We start from the raw sequence: 24,127 nt of genomic DNA on the forward strand, positions 1-24,127 counted from the left end.
CCTTACACAAACTCCAAACTAACAGCAGGCCCACAGCTCCCACCTCCTGTTGAAGTTACTGCCTCAGAGAGCCACATAAAATCGACAAATGGGTGCTGGTGAAGGAAGTAAAGATGACTTTATTTAGACTAGTCTGGCCAGGAGGGCTTGAGTGAGGGGGTGGAGTCTAATTTGAAGACACAAAAGGCAAAGGCAAATGGTATGTGTAAAGCGCACAGGTGGGACAGATGTATGTGGGAGTGCAGGGAAAAACACGATGATGCTGCATGGTGGCACAGGGAAAGATGCTGGCAGAGCCTGGTCTGAATTTTGTAGGTGATTGAAGGGCTTCTGAACAGAGGAACATCATTAAAACTCAGATGGTGATGCTTTGCAGATGTGGGTCAAGGAGAGAAGCTTGGAAGATCACACAGAAGTGGTCCAGGGGCCCCAAACCACAACCATCACCGTGGTTCTGCTGATTTTCATCTGGAACAGCCCTTTACAGTGTACACAGCATGACTTCAATTTAGAAAACTGTGTGTGCAAGAGAGAGTAGGACAGAGACTGTTATGACACCTTCCAAAGCACTAACAGTAGTTACCTTTCTGGTGGTGAGATGATGGATGATGTTATTTCCTTCTTTAAATATATTTTGAAATTTCACAATGAATACGTATTACTTTATAATAAAAACAATTAAAATTTTAGATGGAAATAATGTGATTACAGCTCTATGTTGTTCCTATTTACAATCCATTTTTAAAATAAATTTATTTATTTATTTATTTATTTTTGGCTGCATTGGCTCTTTGTTGCTGCGCGCGGGCTTTCTCTAGTTGCAGCAAGCGGGGGCTACTCTTTGTTGCGGTGCGCGGGCTTCTCATTGTGGTGGCTTCTCTTGTTGCGGAGCATGGGCTCTAGGGCACACAGGCTCAGTAGTTGTGGCTCGCGGGCTCTAGAGCTCAGGCTCAGTAGTTGTGGTGCACGGGCTTAGTTGCTCCACAGCATGTGGGATCTTCCCGGACTAGGGCTCAAACCCATGTCCCCTGCATTGGCAGGCGGATTCTTAACCACTGCGCCACCAGGGAAGCCCTATAATCCATTCAAAGTACAGTACACTTGTGAATAAAGTACTTGGTCTGTAACCTGCATTTAAATCACGAGTGCTTGGGCTTCCCTGGTGGCGCAGTGGTTGAGAGTCCGCCTGCCGATGCAGGGGACACGGGTTCGTGTCCCGGTCTGGGAAGATCCCACATGCCCCGGAGTGGCTGGGCCCGTGAGCCATGGCCGCTGAGCCTGCGCGTCCGGAGACTGTGCTCCACAACGGGAGAGGCCACAACAGTGAGAGGCCCACATACCGCAAAAAAAAACCCAAAAACCAAAAACATAAATCACAAGTGCTTGATTGTATTTTTACTTCCCCGAGGATATCTGTCACTGACATATTTTCTATGAGTGCTTGATTTCTTTGGGTGTTTGTATCTACACAAATACAATAAGACCAACTCAGGACAACTGGCTAGTAAACATCTTATTTTGAAATTAAATTTTCTTAAAAATATAGAGTCTCTGGGTAAAGAAGATGTGGTACATATACACAATGGAATACTACACAACCATGAAAAAGAATGAAATAATGCCATCTGCAGCAACATGGATGGATCTAGAGATTATCATACTAAGCGAAGTAAGTCAGAAAGAGAAAGACAAATACCATATGATATCACTTATATGTGGAATCTAAAATATGACACAACTGAACTTATCTACAAAACAGAAACAGACTTGCAGACATAGAGGACAGACCTGTGTTGCCAAGGGGGAGGGGAGTAGGGCAGGGATAGATTGGGAGTTTGGGGTTAGCAGATACAAACTATTATATAGAGAGTGGATAATCAACAAGGTTGTACTGTATAGCACAGGGAACTATATTCAATATGCTGTGATAAACCATAATGGAAAAGAATATGAAAAAGTATATATGTATATATATACGTATATATATATTTAACTGAATCACTTTGCTGTACAGCAGAAACTAATACAACATTGTAAATCAATTATACTTCAATAAAAAAATACAGATCCTCCTTGTAGTACTGAATTTGAATGCAGAGTGATTGGCAACAGTAAGACTGTCTGACAAAAAACACTGAATATAAATAGCCCTAAATTTTCTTTAGTTATAAATAAACCCCCCCAAAGGAATGACTCCTCCTCAGTCTATATAATGGGTGTGTGTGTGCGTGCACACATGCACACACGCATGCACACGCATGCAGGTGTAGGTATGTCTAGAATTAACAATGTGGTTAAAAAGGAATCATACTGAACATCCTGTTCTGTAACACATATTCTCACTTAGCATTTATCATGAGCACTTGATGTTATTAAATTTCTTTATATTGTCACTGCTAATGGCTGCTTAGTTTTCTATTGTAGGGATATACCACAACTTATATGACTCACTTCTTAACATTCTTCTCCATTATTTTCCACTTTCAGGAGAAATACTGAAGAGAAAATTCTTACAACTGGATTTTTACATGAATTTTCTTAGTATAAATTTCTACAAGCATAATTGCTAGATTAGAGGCAAACCCAACTTTGAGGTTTTTTGGAAACACATTGCTAAACTACTGTCCAGAAAGTTCTCATCAATGTACTCTCATGCCAGTAGTAAACGTATCATCAACAACACTGTGTAGGATTAAAAGAAAAAAAAAAAACAAACGCTGAGTATCTGATAGGTGAAAATATAGCTGCTGGCCATTTTTCTTTTTTTCTGGTGGGCTGATTGTCTATAGTTTTCCTCAGTTTTCTAGTGAGGTATTTATTTCATTTCTTTGGAAGGGCCTTTTGTACGTTAGAGGTATTTATACTGTGCATGTGCTGAAATGAAAAAGATCGCGTTTAAAGCCACTATACGTCTCCCCATAAAGAGAAACCGAATGCTCTAAATATATGCAATAAATAATGATACATTTCCCAGAACATGTTGAATATTTCATAAACTTTTTTTTTGGGTTAGCAAAACTTAATAGTCCAAGCAGAATGTGTTTAAATGTGCCATGACAAAGATATAAGCAATTTCTGACACACTTAGATTTCTTAGTGCTATAGCAAGAAAAAGACTAAAGTAAACCTCAACACCATAGCCCTTACACTTAAACCACATATATTCTTTTATATACCTAATAGGATATGAGGATATATTTTGTCACCCATCAAGTGCCTTGGCTTAATGAAATATGTGGCAAAATTATGTACTTCAGAAAGGCCTTTTTAAAAAGGCAGTTTTGAAAATCATCTTTTTTGGGGGGTGATATTTTACGTGAAATATCAGCACTGCCACTAGGTAGTGAATACCCATTATGATATTTTCACCGTTGCCTTTAATATGTGTCACCCAATTACTTCCAAAAGATCGGAGGAAACTTACATAAAAGGTACATAGACAAGGGGGCTTCTCTGGTGGCACAGTGGTTAAGAATCCGCCTGCTGATGCAGAGGACACGGGTTCGAGCCCTGGTCCGGGAGGATCCCACACATCACGGAGCAACTAAGCCCATGCGCCACAACTACTGAGCCTGCACTCTAGAGCCCGCGAGCCACAACTACTGAGCCCGTGTGCTACAACTACTGAAGCCCATGCACCTAGAGCCCGTGCTCCGTAACAAGAGAAGCCACTGCAATGAGAAGCCTGCGCACTGCAACGAAGAGTAGCTCCCGCTCGCTCGCTGCAACCAGAGAAAACCTGCGCGCAGCAATGAAGACCCAACGTGGCCAAAAATAAATAAAATAAATAAATTAAAAAAAAAAGTTACATAGACAACATAGTCACCCAACTGAGGATAAAAGAAGGACAGGTAGGCAATGAGTGGGGGTCTCAGTAGGAAGGGTGACAGTCACACTTGAAACCCCAGCTAAGAATGGTTCCTGGATCTGAGTACAAATCTGAACCCTGAGCTTCCTGGAAGCGTCAGCAAATGGGAAACTTAATGAATTGCATGGGTTTCATTATTTAATAAGATTGGTAATTAAATATTCCCTGTACCCAAATATGCTTTTAATTTTTAAACTATAATTTTTGTCGAGGAGGAAGAAAAATTAATTGCTCAGCAGTGATTCGATGGTATTTTGTTTGCCTTGGCCGTCTTCCTCCAGCCAAGCTTTTGGTGTACACCTCCTATCAATAAGATCTTTCATTTGAGTCTGGGATGGCAATCCTCACTGAATTGTTCACAAGTTTTATAATTTAACGTAAACACCTATTCATTGAATCACTTCCCCTTCACTAACTAATTCCTTACAAAGAGTCAATCTCTTGAGTTCCCAGCAATTAAAAAGAAAAGTGCAATGAAAATGGAGCCACTCTTTTTTTTTTTCCTTCCGCCACCTATAGGGGCCAGAAATGTTGTCATGGTGACAACAGCTGCTGGGTTATGAGTGACAGGTCTCAAGAGAGAAGTGTCTTGGAAAGGGAAGATCTCCAGTTAAAAAAAAAGTGGTGAGAGAGAACCAGTGCAAGCTCTTTCACTAAGCATGGTGGGAGATCAGTTGAAAGGTGTATTTATAACTAGCAAAGAATAAAAGAAGTATTTCCCCCTTTCTTTCAACTAACATAGGAAATGTTTTCCTTCCAAAGGAGAACAGATTTCTTTTAAGCAAATCTCAAGCATATGTACATATCTTGGCATAATTACATTTTAAAATTGGGATTCACACTGATGCACCAAATTGGTTGCCTTAGTAATGAGATATCACCCGGGCAACGGATGTGCTGCTCTTTCAGGAGAGCAAATCATCTGCTTCCAACCTACAGGGGAACAGGCTGGGGAAGGGGTGGCAGTGGCTTCTTATTGGCAGTATCTGAGAGGAGATAAATAAGAAACAAATTATTTTTGACATGTCATCATTATTTTCCAAATATGCTTTTATCTTTTTTATTCCTCAGTTGGGTGGGAGGAGGAAAAGGGTGGGGAGGGGGGTAGGGAAAAATAAGAGAAAGAAAGAGAGAGAGAGAGAGAGAGAGAGAGAGAGAGAGAGAGAGAGAGAGAGAGAGAGAGAGAGAGAGAGAGAGAGAGAGAGAGAGAGAGGACGCTCTGTCGTTCTAATGTTAAATTTTTGCTGAAGCATTTTTATTGCTCTAAAGGGGCTTTGCATTTGTCACTATGTAAATACTAAATGGCTTCAGTTATTGGCTTACATTATAAATCAACAGAAATTTTCTTCACAATAATAAAAATCAATGACTTGTACTGAATGTTATTTTATTAGCACTGTTTAGTAATATATGTAGGAGTAAGGCTTCAACATTCAATAGTAGTTTATTAAATGTCTTGTAGATGATAAATACTCCTTGATTTCTTCATTAAGAACATACATACTTTCCATACCTATGTTCATTACCATATTACCATGATTTACCAATAAATGTTCAACATACTTTCTTCCTGGAGGATTCTAGTACTTGGTGTGCTTTTCTTCTCTTCCTGTACTCTGCCTTTCACCCTGATCATCTTTAACATGCTGGTTATTAATAAACCAGTGATCTCCCAACTGCCAGATTAAGTGGGCACTTTCAGTCCTTTATTTTGCTGGATGACTCTATGTTTGACACTGCTGATCATTCCTTTTACTTGAGATTTGTTACTTCCTCTGCTTCCCTGACTCATACATCCAATATGCTGGTCATCTTGACTCGAATGTCTCAGAGGTACTTTGAACTACGCCCTAAACTATTAGGTTCTCCAAATACGCTCCTGCCTCTGCACCCCTTCTCTCAAGCTGCAGAGACTTTGTATAGTGTGGAAACAGAATATTGTAAGCCACAACCAAAAACAAACAAAAAAAACCCCCAATCAAATCAAAGGCTGCCAGCCTTTCCTAGCAGTTATTAACGCGGAACCATGACAGAATGGAATTGCTGACCCAGGTGCTTTGAGAAGACAAATCCGGAGCTAGCTCTTTACGTCTTGTTAGATAACAGGGGAAAGGTTAGTAAATATTTATAAACTTGTGATAAAATTCAGCTAAATTTAATTCTGTCATCATGAGTTGCATGGCTGCCATGTATATTTGCTTCCTAATTGTCCTAATTTCTAAGGAGGGCAAAGAACTCTCCTGTACTGAAAGGGCAGTTTCAGTAATTCCAAGGAGTAAGACGAGTAAACATTTATTATGGAAAACAACGTTTGTTTGATATTTTTGTAGACAACTTTGTTCCCTGTTTTTGTCACAGGAAGTTTAGTTTACCCACTAACCTTCGTGACAATTAACCTGCTCTCACATCAATGACCCAGCTCCAATGAACTCAACCTGTATAAATGAATTATGAAATAGAGATTAAGATCTCTGTCCTCCATACAATGGACTTCCAAGTAAAATGTGAACCTAATAGAGTTGTTCTCCGACTTTTTGGCATCTCTCCTCCTTCCAAAAAGCCTTCTCTCCCAGCTCAGGTGGGTGACTCTTCTCTGAGCCCACCTGGCAGTCATTACCTGCTCAACAGTGTCACAATTACTCTACTGCACTGGTTGAGCGCTAACACATCTCCCTTCTGACTCGGCTGTCAGCTTCCTCTGGATGGAGCCCTGTCTTGTTCGTTGTATACCCCTATTCAGTAATGAATGGACAAATCCATGTTTATTACTCATTTAAAATACAATGAATGGATAAAGAAGGTGTGGCACATATATACAATGGAATATTACTCAGCCATAAAAAGAAACGAAATTGAGCTATTTGTAATGAGGTGGATAGACCTAGAGTCTGTCATACAGAGTGAAGTAAGTCAGAAAGAGAGAGACAAATACCGTATGCTAACACATATATATGGAATTTAAGGAAAAAAATGTCATGAAGAACCTACGGGTAAGACAGGAATAAAGACACAGACCTACTAGAGAATGGACTTGAGGATACGGGGAGGGGGAAGGGTAAGCTGGAACAAAGCGAGAGAGAGGCATGGACATATATACACTACCAAACGTAAGGTAGATAGCTAGTGGGAAGCAGCCGCGTGGCACAGGGAGATCAGCTCCGTGCTTTGTGACCGCCTGGAGGGGTGGGATAGGGAGGGTGGGAGACGCAAGAGGGAAGAGATATGGGAACATATGTATAACTGATTCACTTTGTTATACAGCAGAAACTAACACCCCATTGTAAAGCAATTATACTCCAATAAAGATGTTAAAAAAAAAATACAATGAGCGCCCTTCTCCCACCCGGCCACACATCACAGTGTTGGAAAGGACGTTAGCTATCCGTTTCTTCTCACCGCCTACTGAAAAGACATAAGGTCAATGGTGGTCATCTGACCAAAGGCACATTTTTCTTTATTTCTTTCAATACTAGCCAAGGTCAAGCAGCGTATTTTTGACCATAAATATTCCCCATGAATAAAGCAGTGAGTGGACTGGCACTGGGGGCAACCTCTCTTGTCACAGAGCCATGCCTCCCCCACCCTTCCTGTAATTCAGTTCATGCTTTGTCCATAGTCATCCAGACACACCTTTCCCAACCCACTCCTGGCTCGAAAGTAACTTACTACAACAAGTAAAACTCTTCTCCTGGAGTATGTATTCTCAGTAAAAGAGAGTCCCTGATCACTTTTCATTACCGTACATATGTCAAGAGCTGATTCATACAGGAAACATCAGTGTTTCCTTCCAATCGTAGTAAAGATATATCTTAGTTCACATACTCAAGAGTCAATGACTCAGACATCACTAGGGCCAAATCACCTTCTTCTTTCTCTCTGAGCATGATGCCATCAGCATCTCTGTGGCTGGTTTTATAAACTTTTCTTCAATAGTGTGAGTCATACCTGTTTTTCCTAGGAGGAGTGCACACTGAATGATGCTACCGTGGTATAAGTGAATAGTGCTTAAACGTGTGCAGAAGGCTGCACCACTGGGTTCAAATCCCAGCTGTGGGGTCCACTATTGGCGTGACCTCCAGCAAGGCACTCAGCTATTCAAGTGGCTTAAGTTCCCTTTCCTATTAGATGAAAAATACTGGTAGACACTCATTCACAGAGTTCTTATAAAGATTTAGTTAATGTATGTAAAGTGCTCAGAATACTGCCTGCCACTCAGTAAAGATTAGCTACTACATTAGTAGCTTTTTTTTTTTAACTTAAGGGCAAAAGTAATCAATTTCATATGAGAGAGAATTATTTTGCTTTTAGTCTGAGAAATAAAACACTTGACTGGTTTTACACAGAAGCCAGTGAGCTTTGTTTGAAAATAATGTGAAAGCCCCATAGCCTCATGCTACTACTTGACAAAGTTTCACAATAAACAGTACATCAGGGAATAGGGGCAAATGAATAACTACACCCATACAATCTAATTTTCAGATAATGATTCTATTCACACTTTTTCTCTGGTTGGTTTACAAAATTATTATACTCAGACCTATATTAACCTTTGCGATTACTTGTAATTAATAGTGATGATATTATTCTCAGTTTCAGAATTTGCTATTTTCATTATACGTTTATGCTTTTATGAGCCACTCTTAACTCTTCACAAGATCCTTCTTGTGACTGGGACTATAATATAACCCAACAATAAGAATGTAAAGTGCTGGTGACCTAAATGGGAAGGAAATCCAAAAAAAGAGGGGATATATGTGTATGTATAACTGACTCACTTTGCTGTACGGTAGAAACTAACACAACATTGTAAAGCAACTGTACTCCAATAAAAATTAATTAAAAAAAGAATGAAAAATGCGAATTTAATAAATATAAGAACATAAAAATAATATTATTAATTGGGAAAAAACAACCAGGGCAGTTCTTGTGATACATGAGCCGCCTTTTTTTTTTTAATTTTAAAAAATATTTACTTATTTATTTTTGGCTACGCTGGGTCTTCGTAGTCGCACACGGGATTTTTCTAGTTGTGGCGAGCAGGGGCTGCTCTTCATTGCGGTGCGCAGGCTTCTCATTGTGGTGGCTTCTTTTGTTGCGGAGCACGGGCTCTAGGCGTGCAGGCTTCAGTAGTTGCAGCACACGTGCTCAGTAGTCGCGGCACGCGGGCCCTAGAGCGCACAGGCTTCAGTAGTTGCAGCACGTGGGCTCAGGAGTTGTGGCACACGGACTTCAGTAGTTGCAGCATGTGGGCTCAGTAGTTGTGGCACATGGGCTTAGCTGCTCTGTGGCTTGTGGGATCTTCCCGGACCAGGGCTTGAACCCGTGTCCCCTGCATTGGCAGGCGGATTCTTAACCACTGTGCCACCAGGGAAGCCCTCTACAGTTCCATCTTGAATTCCACATAAAATTAGAAATGACAATCACATATCATTTTTGCCTACATTTTGAGTATTTTATTTCACTAACTTGATGTCTTTTCCTCCTTTCTCGGCGTTACATCACCTTTTTTTCTCGCTCACATCTTTTCCACACTTTCTCCTCCACTCATTCCTTTGTTCTCCCCTGTCCTGCCTTTGAGATTGCACCAATTTTCTTATGACCTAATACTCAAGCCACTACTATCCTTTCAGGCAGACACCAGACAAGCAAAAATAAAATTCTGGGAGCCAAATGACCCAGGAGGCTGACTGATCTGAACACTGATAGCATGAAGCTTTTGTATTTCCCATATAAACATGTCTGTAATTTCACATGACTATAATAGAAGATTGACAACTGATTTCAGATTCGAGCTTGACTATGGACCCCACAGCTCATGTGTCATGGGTGCTACAAGCTGTGAGCCATATTTAGGATTGAAATAAAACCCACAAAACTCATGGCATGGAGTGTGGAGCAGGTCAGAGGCTAGCGTAATTTAAATTTGCAAAGGGCTGGCAGCTCTTGCTGCTGGGGAATTTGAGAATTATAATTGTGGTCTCAGGGTGACCACAAATTGCTTGAAGAAAAATGATTAGAGCCTGAAGATATTATTTTAAGAAAGAATATCTATGTTTAGTAGCCTTCAGTACGTGACAGACGAGGGGCCTTGGCCTCTTAACATGGCACACTGGAAAGGATAAAATCTATTCCTAGAGCTAGGATCAAAGCTGTGTGATCTGAATTGGCCCAAATACATAACATAGTGACCAATTAAGATGTCTGTCTATAATCGATTATAGATGCCCTTTAAGAAAGGGCCAATTCCCCCAAAAGAAGACACAATTCACAAAAGCCTCTATTTGTCTTATAGGTGGGTCAAGAAATCCACTCTTCAAAATCCATCACCTCATTCCATATTTGTTGGTAATGGCCACACAAAAGATGAAGTCTCCCAGTACTTTTCTATCTCCCTTTGAGAATCCATTTTTAATATCACCTTATATGATGATTTTGATCTTGTCCTATGATACCCTAGGATGAGAACATACATTTAAAACTATACATGCACCAAAAAAATAAGGGAGTTTCTTGAGGGGTTCTGTGCCCTACTCTTTTTCTTTCTTTCTTTTTTTAATAAGCTCTCTCTCTCTTTTTAATATTTATTTATTTGGCTGTGCTGGGTCTTAGTTGCGGCACGCGGGATCTTTTGTTGCAGCATGCAGGATCCTTAGTTGTGGCATGTGGGATCCAGTTCCCTGACCAGGGATTGAACCTGGTCCCCTGCATTGGGAGCGCAGAGTCTTAACTGCTAGACAACCAGGGAAGTTCCCCCACTCTTTTTCTGAGAGAGCAAAGTATTTAAAACTAAGTGAGTACAGAATATTAGAGAACCGTGATGCTTTGTAATGCATTTGGTGAGATAGTTTCATTAAAAATCAGTTAACGGTTAACTACCAGTTAACAGTGAAAACTACTGTCTTCTTTCAGGATCTCCCCAACCACACAACAAGTAAGTATCTTATTTTCTGGGAATTAATGAATACAACGTATAGAAGATGGATGACAGGAAACACCAAATCAGGAAGGTACAGGATGAAGATGGAAAAAAGCTAAAAGGAAATCAGCTTGGACAGCTCTGCTGCACAACACACTTAAAACAATCATTACACATGTTGACAGCCCCATGTGTTTGCTGCTGAACTGACTACTGATGTCTTGGCACCTCCTTGCTTAAAGCTGTAATTCTGAAAACTGTAGTTTCTTCAGTGCTGTCTAGAAATTCCACCTTATTTGATTTCTCATTCAAATGTGATGTAAAGAACACACACAAGCTCCAGTGTAGAGGGTGTGTGGGGAAGTAAAGCAACTGCATATTATGAAAGGAAGAGAAGATGATCTTACAAAAAATATCCCACTGGCTACACAGCTTCATTTCTTTTAATTTAATGAGGCAAACATGTGGTACTACATCCAGGGCTTTTTAGAAAATGATGTTTTAAATACAGGCATACCTCATTTTATTGCCCTTCACAGATTTTTTTTTTTAATTACAAATTGAAGGTTTATGGCAGCCCTGCATCAAGCAAGTCGATCAGTGCCACTTTTCCAACAGCATTTGCTCACTTCGTGTCTCTGTGTCACATTTCAGTAATTCTCACAATATTTCGAACCTTCTCATTATTTTTTTAACATCCGTATTGGAGTATAATCGCTTTACAATGGTTTGTTAGTTTCTGCTGTATAACAAAATGAATCAGATATACATACATCCCCATATCCCCTCCCTCTTGAGCCTCCCTCCCACCCTCCCTAACCCACCCCTCTAGGTGGACACAAAGCACCGAGTTGATCTCCCTGTGCTATGCAGCTGCTTCCCACTAGCTAGCTATTTTACATTTGGTAGTGTATATATGTCCATGCCACTCTCTCACTTCATCCCTTCCCCCTCCCCGTGTTCTCAAGTCCATTCTCTACGTCTGTGTCTTTATTCTTGCCCTGTCCCTAGGTTCATCAGAACCATTTTTTTTTTTTTAGATTCCATATATATGCATTAGCATATGGTATTTGTTTTTCTCTTTCTGACTCACTTCACTCTGTATGACAGACTCTAGGTCCATCCACCTCATTACAAATAACTCAATTTCGTTTCTTCTTATGGCTGAGTAATATTCCATTGTATATATGTGCCACATCTTCTTCATCCATTCATCTGTTGATGGGCACTTGGGTTGCTCCCATGTCCTGGATATTGTAAATAGTGCTGCAGTGAACATTGTGGTACATGACTCACTTTGAATTATGGTTTTCTCATCGTTCTCAGTGGTGAAAAACTGAAACCACTTCCTCTAAGATCAGGAATAAGACAAGGCTGCCCACTCTCACCACTATTATTCAATATAGTTTTGGAAGTTTTAGTCATGGCAATCAGAGAAGAAAAAGAAATAAAAGGAATCCAAATTGGAGAAGAAGAAGTAAGACTGTCACTGTCTGCAGATGACCTTCTCATTATTATTATTTGTGTTACTGTGATCTGTGATCAGTGATCTTTGATGTTACTACTGCAAAAAGATTATGACTCGCTGAAGGCTCAGATGATGGTTAGCATTTTTTAGCAATAAAAGTGTTTTTAAATTAAGGTTTGTACATTCTTTTTACATATAATTTTACTGCACACTTAGCAGACTATAGTATTATGTGAACATAACTTGTATTGCGCTGGGATACCAAAAAGTTCATGAATTTACTTTATTGCAATATTTGCTTTATTTGTGGTGATCTGGAACGAAACCTGCAGTATCTCTGAGGTATGCCTGTATTCAGGCAAAACACTCAGATTTTAGGTCATCCAGAAAGGGTATTTGTAAGAATGAAAATATCCAGTGCTTCAGTGAGGCAAGGTCTTTCACTCATTAGTTGGTGGGACCATACACTGGTACAATCTTTCTGGAAGCCATTTGACAACAGGTATAGAAAATCTTAAAAGTACGCATCTTTTAGCCCAACAATTTTGTGTCTATGAGTTTATTCCAAGAAAATAATCGAGGATGTTTACAAATACTTAATAGTAGTAATAGCAGTAGCAGTAGTAAGAACAACAGGTATCATTATTGGACTTGGTGTCAGGCACTACTCTAAGTAAACAGAGATGTGCCCTGCAATGGGACCTGTAAGAACGTATCACTGGAAATACCCAAACATCCAGTAATAGCAGACAGATTGAGGAAACTCTAGTAAATCATATTAAGGACTAAGTCAGTTATGATAAATACGTAAATTAAGTGTTTACACTTGTAAAATTATAATGAAAAGTATTATACAATGGTATGTTATGATTTAAATTTATGTATAATATAAAAGAAAATTACATTTTAAAACTATAAAAGGATTTATACTTTTTCACGATTCTACATGAACTTGTATTGCTATTACTTATGTACTTATAAAACCAATACAATTCTTTGAAATCTAGAGGGTTATTTCTTAAAAAAAGATATTTCTAGCAATTTCAAAAATCCTCTAAAATGTCAAGCATATGACCAAGTATATGAAGAGAAGCAAGATCACGGATTATCCATAATTCTTGATACCAAGTGGTTAATGGTTTAGATGGTGACAGCGGAGAACTAGAAATTTTTTTTACGAATCAGAAAGCAACATAGTTTGTATCTCCTCTGCAATCTTTGTGGTTATACAGTTTATTCCTTTAAGAACAATTAATTTTGGAGGTTCTTGTTTTAGGCAACGTCACTGATTCTTCTAACTTGACACTGAATCTCTACTAAGGCACAGAACAGGTACTGAAAGCCACGTTCTCACATGTTAAAACCTATTAAGATGTACTATAATAAACACAGTACGATTCTGGCATAGGAACTGACCATGGAACAAAATAGTGAGTCCTGAAATAGATTCAAGCATATATGGGCATTTAATATTAATCAAAGGTGGAATTTCAATTTAAATTGGAAAAAAGAGAGGAATTTTTTAAATAAATGGAATTGAATACCTGGAACAAAATAGAGTTGGACCCTTACATCACACCATGTATAAAACGAAATCCCAGATCTATAATTTTTTTCTGGAAGAAACTCAAAAACTATAAAGAAAAGGACATATTTCATTACATTCAGTGAAAAACTTTCACATCAAAGAGTATACCATGAACAGAATCAAATGACAAATGACAGCTTGGGAAAAATAGCTGCAACACATAAAGATAATAGCTCCCAGAAATTCCTAAGAAAAAGGCAAACAATCCCAGAAAAATGGGCCACTGATAAAAATGAGTAACAGAGGAAGCAATCCAATAAACACACCCTTGCTAGTAGTCATGAAAATAAAAAATGAAATAGTAGAAACGAGGTAGCATTTCTCACTGATAAGAATGGAAAAAATTCACACACTTGGTGTGTTACCTTTGGATGGTGGGATTTTAGGTGGTTTCCCATGGATTTCCTTATACTTTTCATTATGGTTTGAATCTGTTTTTACAATGAGCGCACTTTAATTATATAATAAAAAAGACAAAGCTAATTTTTATTTAAAAAGGAAATTTAAAAAGTCAATTGTTGGGGAGTCTTGTTTAAATTAGCATCTCCTGATGCTGCCTCTACAGCGTCACACTACATTCCCATAAGGAAACAGAAAAATTGAAAACACATCACATGGAAAGTTAGGTGACTGATGACCTCTTCCCAGAAACTGAAATTCTCACTAATTTTATGGCCTGTGGAGTTGGTTCGAAAAACATAATAAGTAGATCACGTATATCGTGCTCTAGGATGGTCTGCCTGAGAATTTAGAGGGAGGTCATACCCTACTCACTGCCTTAATGGTTAAGAAAGGCAAGACCTACACCACAAAGACTGGACAGCTTTCGCTCCAGGGCGCAGGTGATAGTTTTTGAAGCCGCCATCCCTTGTCTTTTAGAATCTCTCTTTTCTAGGTAGAAATTGTAATTTCTCACCAGAAAGCAAGCAGAGGTGCTGTAGAGAGGACTGAGAAAGGACGGGTGCTAGTAGGCGTGTATATCTGGAATTCAACCTTTTCTGTAAGAGCTGGGCCCTGGGGTGGGGAGGGACACGGTGGGCCCCATCTTTGGCTGACAGAGCTGCAATAGGTGAAAGTCTGTGGGACACTGACAATTGTGAAAGAAGTAAACAAAATGCCGATGTAGATTTAAGAAGAGGATTCTACCAGCCAACAAGTGGAAGGAAAGTGAGTTCACGGTAGGGTGACCATTGTATCATTTGTTACCCATGCTGGGACACTTTGAGAGTGAAAGGTTTCCTACTAATATTTACAACAGACCACAGTCAGAAACCAGGACTGTCCCAACCAAACTGAGAGGCCAAGCCCTGAGTCTGGTCAATGTCTTGGATAGGTATGAAGAAGAAAGACAAAGTATCAGATCTGCAACAACAAAAACTCCCACTGGTAAGTAGGGAAGATCAAAAGTAAGGATTTGAATATACAGTAGAACAGATGCATGAAAATAACTCACTACAGCAGACAAAAAACAGAGATTCCCCTTGCAAATTTACAAGCTGTCTTGAGAAAGAAAACAGAATGGAGTAAAAGCAGTATTAAAAAAAAACAATTAATACAAGGAAACTGTTCTAAGATGAAACAGAGTTTAGTATTCCACTCCAAAAGTTTTCCTGAGTTCTAGGAAAAATAAACGAACGAGACCAACACTCAGAAACATCTTGGCAATTGGAAGGGAACTTTTATAATCTGCACATGATATAATCTTTTACCCAGAAAAACTAATAGAATCAACAAATGTGAATCAAGAAACGTTTCATTCTGGATACAGTTAAACCAACATAAGCCAATATTACTTCTCTATACCAACACTGACACATAGAAAATATAATAAAAACACAATAATAAAAGCACAGCAGCTACAAAAACAATAAAATATCTAGGAATTAACTATGAGTTCATAAGACCTAAGTCTAAAAGTCAATAAAATGATTTAAATAAGCTTATTCAATACTCTTAAGATGATTTAATATTATAAAAATGTTAATCCTTTAAAATTAACCTATATATTCAATGCAATCCTAATAAAAAGTATTGTCGAATTTAAAGAACTCAATAAACACAGATTAAAATTTATATTACAGAATAAAGGTCTATGTATAGAATAATCAACCTCAATAAAGAAGAGTAGAGAAGATGGACTTATCCTACCATATACTAAAACATACTACAATAAAAGCTACGTGGCAGTAGTATGAAAAGAGGCAGATACAGAAATGGAACAGAATAGAGCACTCGGAAACAGAATACATGTATATGTATATGTATATATATAAACTTCATACATAATAAAATTGGCACCACAAATCAATAGGGAAACAACAGATTATTTAGTATTTAGATGGTATTGAGAAAACTTGCTCACCATATAGAAGAAAGTGAAACTGGATTCCTAGAGAGAACCACATACATAGATGGATTCTGAATGGATTAAAGACCTAAATGTGAAAGGTAAAACTATATAGTTCATAGAAGAAAACATAGGATAGTACCTTTGTGACCTAGATACAAGGAAAGCCCTCTTAAATAAAATTCCAAGGCACAAAATATAAGGCCAAAAAAAAAAAAGAATCAAAGAATTTGATTATGCCAAAATGAAGGATTCTCTTCAACAAAGCACATTAGAAAGTTCATTAGAATGCCAACAGAAGAGGAGAATATATGTATGATATCTAAAGTGAATAGAGATTAATGTCTAAAATAGTCAAGGAATTCCTGCTAATCAACAAGAAAATGATACCAATTACAGTAGAAAAATGGATAAAAGATATGAACAGGCAGTTTACAGGAAACCCCAAAAAGCAAACAAGCATTTAATGAGATGCTCAAATTCAATGGTAATCAGAGAAATAGGAAGTAGAACAACAATAAGATATCATTATACTTACTAGTCTGGCAAAATTTAGGTACCTGGATGATACTGCTAAGGATGTGGGCACATAGTAGCCTCTACGTACAAACTGGTGATGTGCAAACTGGCAGACATTCTGGAGAGGAGCCTGGCACTACTTACGCCAATTAGGTCTACGTATACCCAATGACCCAGCCACCTTTCCCCTGATGGATATCCCAAGGACATTCTCCTAGAGGAACACAATTTCTTTTTATATGCATATATAATTTTTTTATATTAAAATGGTTCAATCAGAAGGTATGGAAATGGGTAAGAGGGATAAAAAGAAATACCTGAGTGACTGAATGAAATGAGAAGGGGCCCTGCACAGATCAGTGATGACAGGTACCATGGTCTTACGAGGACCGCTGAGTCAGCACCGCACACCTTGGCAAGTGCTGGCGGTGGGTCGTGATGGGTGAGGGAGGTGGTCTCACACAGGCTGGCCAAGCTTGTAAATTATAAGATAGAAAAAGTCCTTTATGCAGTTAAGCTGAGGGAAACAACTCAGTTAACTGCAAGAGACAAAAACCAGACTGCTTCAGACATCTCTCTGTTTCTAAATACCAGAAGACAAAATAGCTTCAGAGTTTTGAGGATAAAATAATTTTGAGTTCACGCAGCCCAGTGAGTTTTCCATGTGTGGAGGCAACAGAAAACACTCTTAAGATATGCATAGATGCAAAAAAATATACCATCGTGAACATATCTTGAATCAAAGAAAACATTCAACTCATCTTTAAGAACATAAAAGTAAGACCTTATCCTTATATGTAAAATATTAAATTACCTTTTGTAGAAAGAGGACAATCCTTACGAGCATCTGGGCACGGAGCTCTTCCAAGGTAAACAATGTTTGGGGTGTTCGAATGAAAATTTTGGTCTTCCCATAAGCTACATCATCCTGAAAGCCACAATGTTTAATCAGTTTCTTGACAGCTTCTTTGTCTGAAGGGAGGTCATGGTTGGGCCAGGTGAATTCAGAGATCATTTTGTACCTGGATGAAAAAAAGAACAGGGCACGGGTTAAGGGAGAAAAACCATGTGGTATCAATAGATGCAGAAAAGCTCTCCAATAAAATTCAAGATGCTTCATAGAAAGAAAGAAAAAAAAACTTCTTAGCAAACTAGGAATAGGGATGAATTTCATTAGCCTGATAAGAGTCACAGAAAAAGTCTTCAATAAAATACAACACTCCTTCAATAAAATACAACACTCACTAAACAAGGATTAGAAGGGTATTCCTTAATTTAATAAAAGCTATTTGCCAAAAACTTGCAGCAAATATTATTTGTAATGTGGCAACCTTGGAAGCATTGTCTTTACAAACAGAAACAAGAAAAGGATGCCTCTGTCATGGGTTTTTGAATGGGTAAATGACTGGGGAAGGAACAAAACGTCACTTATGAACAATATGACTCGCTTCAAAGGACATCGAGCAGATCTTCAGATAAAGTATCATCGCTAAAAGAAAACTAAGCACAGTTCTGCACATAAGGTCAATACACAGATCATTTGCAATTCTACGTACAAGCAGCCAACAGTTCCTCAGTACGTGGCCCTCTCATAGGTTAGTGTGAGGGTGACCGTGAGTAAGACAGCAGTCACAGAATCTCAGCCTTTTGTAGCCTAATCTCACGAGCGACATCCCATCACTTTTGACACATTCCATTTTGCTAGAAGCAATTCACTAGGGCCAGCCCACACTCACAGGAAGGGGATTACACAGGCATGAATACCAGTAGGTGGGGATCACTGGGACCAGCTTAGAAGGCTGCCTACTGCAGTACTTCTCCTCCACCCTTGGGGCAAAGTTGTTTAATACACGTAGTCAAATGTAGTAATGTTTTTCACATACTGCATCTGAATCTTAAGACACAGTGAGAAAGGCTTTCCTCACGTTCAGGTTACAGAGTAATTCACCTACGGGTTCTTCTAGTACTCATATGTTTTCACATTTTACGTTTAGATCTCTGGTCCATTTGGAGTTTATTTTGATACGGATCCAACTTTTGACAAAAGGCTATTTCCGATATTATTTACTAAAACGTCTGTCCTTCTCCCTCTGATTTAATATGCCATTTTATCATATGCTAAACTTTCATATGTACTTCCGTTCATTTCTGGGCTTTCTGGTCTGTTACATTGCTTTGTCTGTCCCTCGGCCCCATCAGTACTGCAAATGTCTAATTATAGATGTTATAAGTATATTTTAATATCTGGTGGTCTTTTCTCCTTCTTTTCCTTTTTAAAGGTATTTCTAGATATTCCTGTGTGTTCATTTTTCTATATGAACTTTAGAGTCAATTTGCATAGTTCCAGGGAAAAACAATCACAAAACAAGAGAATCCTTTCTGGTATTTTTATTGGGTTCCCATGTTACATTCAGTAAATTTAGCTTTGATGTTGAGTTGTCCTATCCAAGAACAAGGGATATCATTCCATTAGTTCAAGTCTACTTTCGTGCCTTTCAGGAGTCTTCATGTTCTCCTCCTAGGGCTTTACACGTTTCTGGTTAAGATGTTATGTATCTAAGGGGCATCTGATCCCTTCTTGATGTCTCTCTCTTTTCCTGATTTCCATCTTAGCTTCCACAACAGCACACTCTCCCTAGCTTCCTTCTGTCTCTCTGGATATCTCTTCTCAATCTCATTTTCTGGCAACTCCTCATTCCTGGACGCCCAAAATGCTGGAGTGTCCCAGAGCTCATATCAGGCCCCCTTCTCTCTATGTACAACCTCCCACATCGCTTCATCTATTCCATCCACTTTATTTTTCAACTCATGCATTTGCTCTCCCACGCCCAGTTCTCAGTTCTGAGCTTCAGACTCACATATCCAATGCCTATATAGACCTAAAGGTATCTTAAATTCCTCTTTCAGTCCTTCCTACCTCAATGTCCTCAGTTACTAAAGCCAGAATCCTGGGAGTCATATTTGATCCCTTCTCTTCTCTATCATTCCTTCTAATCCATCATCAGGTCTATTGACTCCACCTCCAAAATATATTTAAAATTCAACTATTCTCATCTTTACTGCTACAATCCTAATATACGCCACCATCAAGTTGACTACAATAGACTCCTAACCTGTTTTCCATTTCCTCTTCAACCCATTCTGCATATTTAGCAGCCAGAGTAGTATTCTAAAGAGCCTCACATCATCTTTATCTTTTACTTTCTCCTGCTTTCATTGTTCTACTCCAGTCGCCTTGGCCTTCTTCAGGGTCCTGTAATGCGGTTGCCTCTTTCTTGCTTTGGAGACTTTGCATATGCTGTTCCCATTGCCTGGAATGCTTTTTAATCTACTCTTTGAAAGGCTGAGACTCCTCATAGTCTGTTTTTGATTCTCCTTCATCAACCATCAACCCTCACCCCCATTATTCCTCTCTAGGGCAGCCAGATGGGTTTCTTTTCCTCACACCATTCATCACAGTTTGTAATCATATTGATTTGTGTGTTTGTCTGTTGAATGTCAGTCTATGGGTACCACGAAGGCAGGGATTTTGTTTTGTTCCCTGCTATATGCCATGTGCCTATCGTGTTGTCCACCATACAATGAGGAACGAGACATCTACTGAATGAAAGAATGGAAGAAAATACATTTAAAAGTCTAGTCACTTGCCAGATAGAGACAGAAACAGAAACCAAAGAGTTCTAATATGAAGAGAAAGGTAATATTAAGCGACGTCACGTGAAAAAAGGAAATAAAATCTAAAAACTTCCAAATTCATTATAGAACTATCGATAGAATAAGAGTCAACAGGGAGTAACGGCATTTGTTTAAAGTTTTAGGCGTGTTGCAGAAACTAGAAGCAATCCTACTGCCACACTGCTCAGCTAACACATCAGGGTAACGGCGCCCTTCCTTTCTTCCTGACGGTCAAGGGCATGCCCCAAGTTCTTCAGCAAACCAGCATCCTGAACTTGTAAATTAAAAAGCTAAATTCAACTGCTTTCTGACAACCAGTTTTACCTCCCTGAAAGACTTTAGCAGCTTTTCAGGTTATCAGTACATTTAAAATCCTTCTCTCTCTTTTTCAATAAAAGAATGAAAATGAAAGTGACAAGTAGAAATTTAGGTTCAAAGCTAGCTTACAAAAAATCTGCAGAATCTAAAAGCACAAACTCATTGCAGAAAATATTACTTTTTCTCCCACCAGGACTGAAAACATTCATCCAATGTCCTACACACCTTCCATCCTACCCCATGTCCCACTGTTAATTAGTTCAATCAGTATGACATTAAAATAAAATGTCAGTTTTTCCATGTGAACAAACTCATTTTATGTAAAGTGGCAGATAAACACAGCCTGCAGAGGAGGGATAGACCATCTTCCCAGATGCACATCCCACCATCTCATCCAGCACTCTTCCTAGATGACTCTAGTAGAGAGGACCTAATCTCGACTTAGATAGTCATCAACTGGAGAGACTTCAGTCTTTCCACAATTCTGCCTTTTAAAGGGCAAGTTTGACACTTTTATTGTGATTATTAATATGTTTCAATTTTCTCAACTGCTCATTTAATGTTTTCTATTAATTGTGCTTTCTCTTTGTTGCTTTTTACCCTATTTTCTCTTAGGCAGACTGAGTTTTCTTTATGCCATTTTACTCCTTTCTCTGATAAATCCGCACATTCAGTTGTGAGGCGGTGCACTGTTAAAGACGATAGGTTCAGGAGCCAACTGCCTGAGTTCAGACACGGCTACACCACTACTTGGCTCCTCATCTGCATAAAATGGCGGCAACACACTCTCCTCATCTGGTTGTCGGCTTTAGGGACAGACTACATGCAGACTGTTTAAAACAGTGCCGGGTACATATGGTGTGAGCACTTGACAATGTCAGCACTACTATTATTATCATTCTGAGAAATTAAATATGTAAAGATACATACTTTTTCCTGTCTAGTTAATTAACATCTATATTCTTCCCATAAGGAGTACAAAAGTCTTTACTTCTCTATATTTCTCACTACTATTTTAATTTTTGTTGCAAATGATTACTACAGACTTCTTTTTCCTCCTTACAGTCAATACTTGTTCAGATTTCACAAAAAGTTTTACCTACTTATTTGTTCAATGTTGCTTTTTTGCATTCCATATTTTCCTCCTGCATTTATTCTCCCTTTTGCTAAAGTATACCCTCTAGAGATTTTTCAGAGGGTCTATGACCCTCTCAGAATAGTAAACTTTCTGAGCCTATATATGTCAGAAAACGTTTTTATTCTGCCCACACTCTTGAATGATACCTTGGCATGGAAGAAAATTCTAAGCATAAACTTCATTCCCCTTCACCGTGAAGATACTGCTCCTTTGTTTACACTGATTGTTGTTAATGAGAAGTCTGATGTCAGTATGAGTCTCATTGCCTATTAGGTAGTTTGCCTTTCTTCTTGGGAGCTCTAAGCATTTTTATTTATGTCTAACATTCTGAAAGTGAACATAATGTACTTAAGTTTCATTTAAAAACTTCATATGTTTTACACTCAGTGTATTCTTTCATTCTGACCCCTAGACTCCTCTTTCCTTCTGGAGCTCCAGTTAGATGGCTTCTGGCTCTCCTGGATCAACCTTATACGTGGCTTGACCTTTCTTTAGTACTTCCCATCTCTTTTTCTTTGTGATGAGGTCTGGAAGAAGTCTTCAGCTTGATCTTCTAGCTCACTAAGTTGTTTAAAGGAAGTCTAGTTAAGAAAAAAATTTTTCTAATTGTGGTAAACTTTATGTATAGTAAAATGCACACATTTAAGTACACGAATCAGTAAGTTTGAAAAGTGTGTACACCCATGGAACTGACATGCCGATCAAGATACAGATCATCTCCATAATCTCAAAGAGGTCCCCCATTGCCCTTCCCCCTTTCCAGTCAACCCCCAACCCAGAGCAAAGCACTGCTCTGATTTCTATCTGTTCTTAAACTTCGTGTAAATGGCAGCATCAAGAAATTACTCTTTGGCGACTCCTTTTCAGCATAATGTTTTATTCATCCATGTTGTTGCTGTATTAGCCATTCATTCTCTTTAATGCTGATTAGTAACCATTGTATGATGACACTACAAACTGCCGACTCCTTCTACTGATGGACAATTCACTCTTTCATTGTGCTTGATCTGGTTTTCATTTTCTAAATCTCTAATTAGTTCTTTTTAATAACTACCTGTTCTTGTTTCTAACTTTGTACTCCTATTTTAGGACCATAATTCTCTCCTTTATCTCTTGGAGAATATGAAATAGGTTTATTCTAATGTCTTTCACTCCTTGCTCTGGTCCCTTGGGGGTGAGGTTTTTTATTTGTTGAGCTTATTGTCTCCTTTTCATTGGTCTGGCCTTTCTCAGATGTTTGACTGTTATCCCGTCTCCTTTCCCAGAGTCCTTCTACGTATGTGTACATTTTGGCATTTGTTGGCCTCTTGTTAGGTGGCTACTTTTGCTTCCTGAGTCTTGGCCAATATACCTATGACGTCTCCGTTACAGTTGCTGAGGTGGTTACTTGCACTGGCCATTAACCTCCCGGTGCGGCAGCTGGGTGAACTCCAGCACAGTAGCTGAGATGCTTCCTGAATGGCAGCTCAAACCTCACAAGGCAGTCTTTCCTTAAAACTGTGACCTTGGCTTACTTCTGGGCCTTCATGTCTGCTTCGTATTGTATTTAGGAGTGATTCACACCTTTAAGACTCACTGAGAATCGCCCTTCTGATTCCATAGTGCGGCTATGCATTAACGTGGCTTTAAATACACGTATTTTATATTATTGGGGGATGTTCTGGAGTGGGAATGGGAGATTTAAGCTTGTACTCCTAAGACCATCATATTTGAAATGCATAGGTTCTTTTTAATCTTTTCTATTTTTACATGAGCATTAGAAAACAGAATTCAATCCTCATAGCATGTCTTTCATGCCAAAAAACACACCAAACATCTTGAGTTGAAAGTAAAATAGGTGCATAAAGAGATTAAGAGTGAGGATATGCACTTGCAAAGTCCTTGTCCCCTCCAGATCGAGCTTGCTTATTCTCTTATTTCAACTTCTTTCCATGGCTTCTATTATCATGGTGTCATGATCATATATTTTTAGTTAGATAAATATATATTTTAGGTAAATATACTTTTAGTTCAGCCCCATCCTATAGTTACCCATTCCCACCCTGCTCATTCTAATACTTAACTTCTGCCGATCTTATATACGTGACAACACAAAAATCAATACTACAATTGAGTAATTGCTAGAATTCTGAGTAATGACAAGGGACTAACAATCTTCCTATTAATATAATTTGACACTGTTTGAAGTCAAGACTCAGAATGAACACATCTCTACTCATGACAACACTCCTACTCTACAGCCTCAATTTTAAAAAAACCAAGTTTTAAGAACAGTATGATTTCAATAAGG

At 38.7% G+C, this 24,127-nt stretch overlaps 1 protein-coding gene across 7 annotated transcripts in view; it reads right to left on the minus strand.

The window, feature by feature from the left end:
* The window catches only part of MYO1D (myosin ID), a 348,947-nt gene that overhangs the window by 175,855 nt on the left and 148,965 nt on the right, over positions 1–24,127 (minus strand). For 6 of the 7 annotated variants that reach the window (XM_060133821.1, XM_060133826.1, XM_060133823.1 and 3 more), the window contains one exon: positions 17,521–17,728. In XM_060133821.1, coding sequence (XP_059989804.1) covers positions 17,521–17,728 — 208 coding nt within the window. Of the gene's footprint in view, positions 1–99; positions 517–4,688; positions 4,855–17,520; positions 17,729–24,127 lie in introns of those variants that run through there. The other variant, XR_009537509.1, reaches the window with a different exon arrangement.

The sequence above is a fragment of the Lagenorhynchus albirostris genome, chromosome 20 (assembly GCF_949774975.1).
Source record: "Lagenorhynchus albirostris chromosome 20, mLagAlb1.1, whole genome shotgun sequence".
Classification (NCBI taxonomy): domain Eukaryota; kingdom Metazoa; phylum Chordata; class Mammalia; order Artiodactyla; family Delphinidae; genus Lagenorhynchus; species Lagenorhynchus albirostris.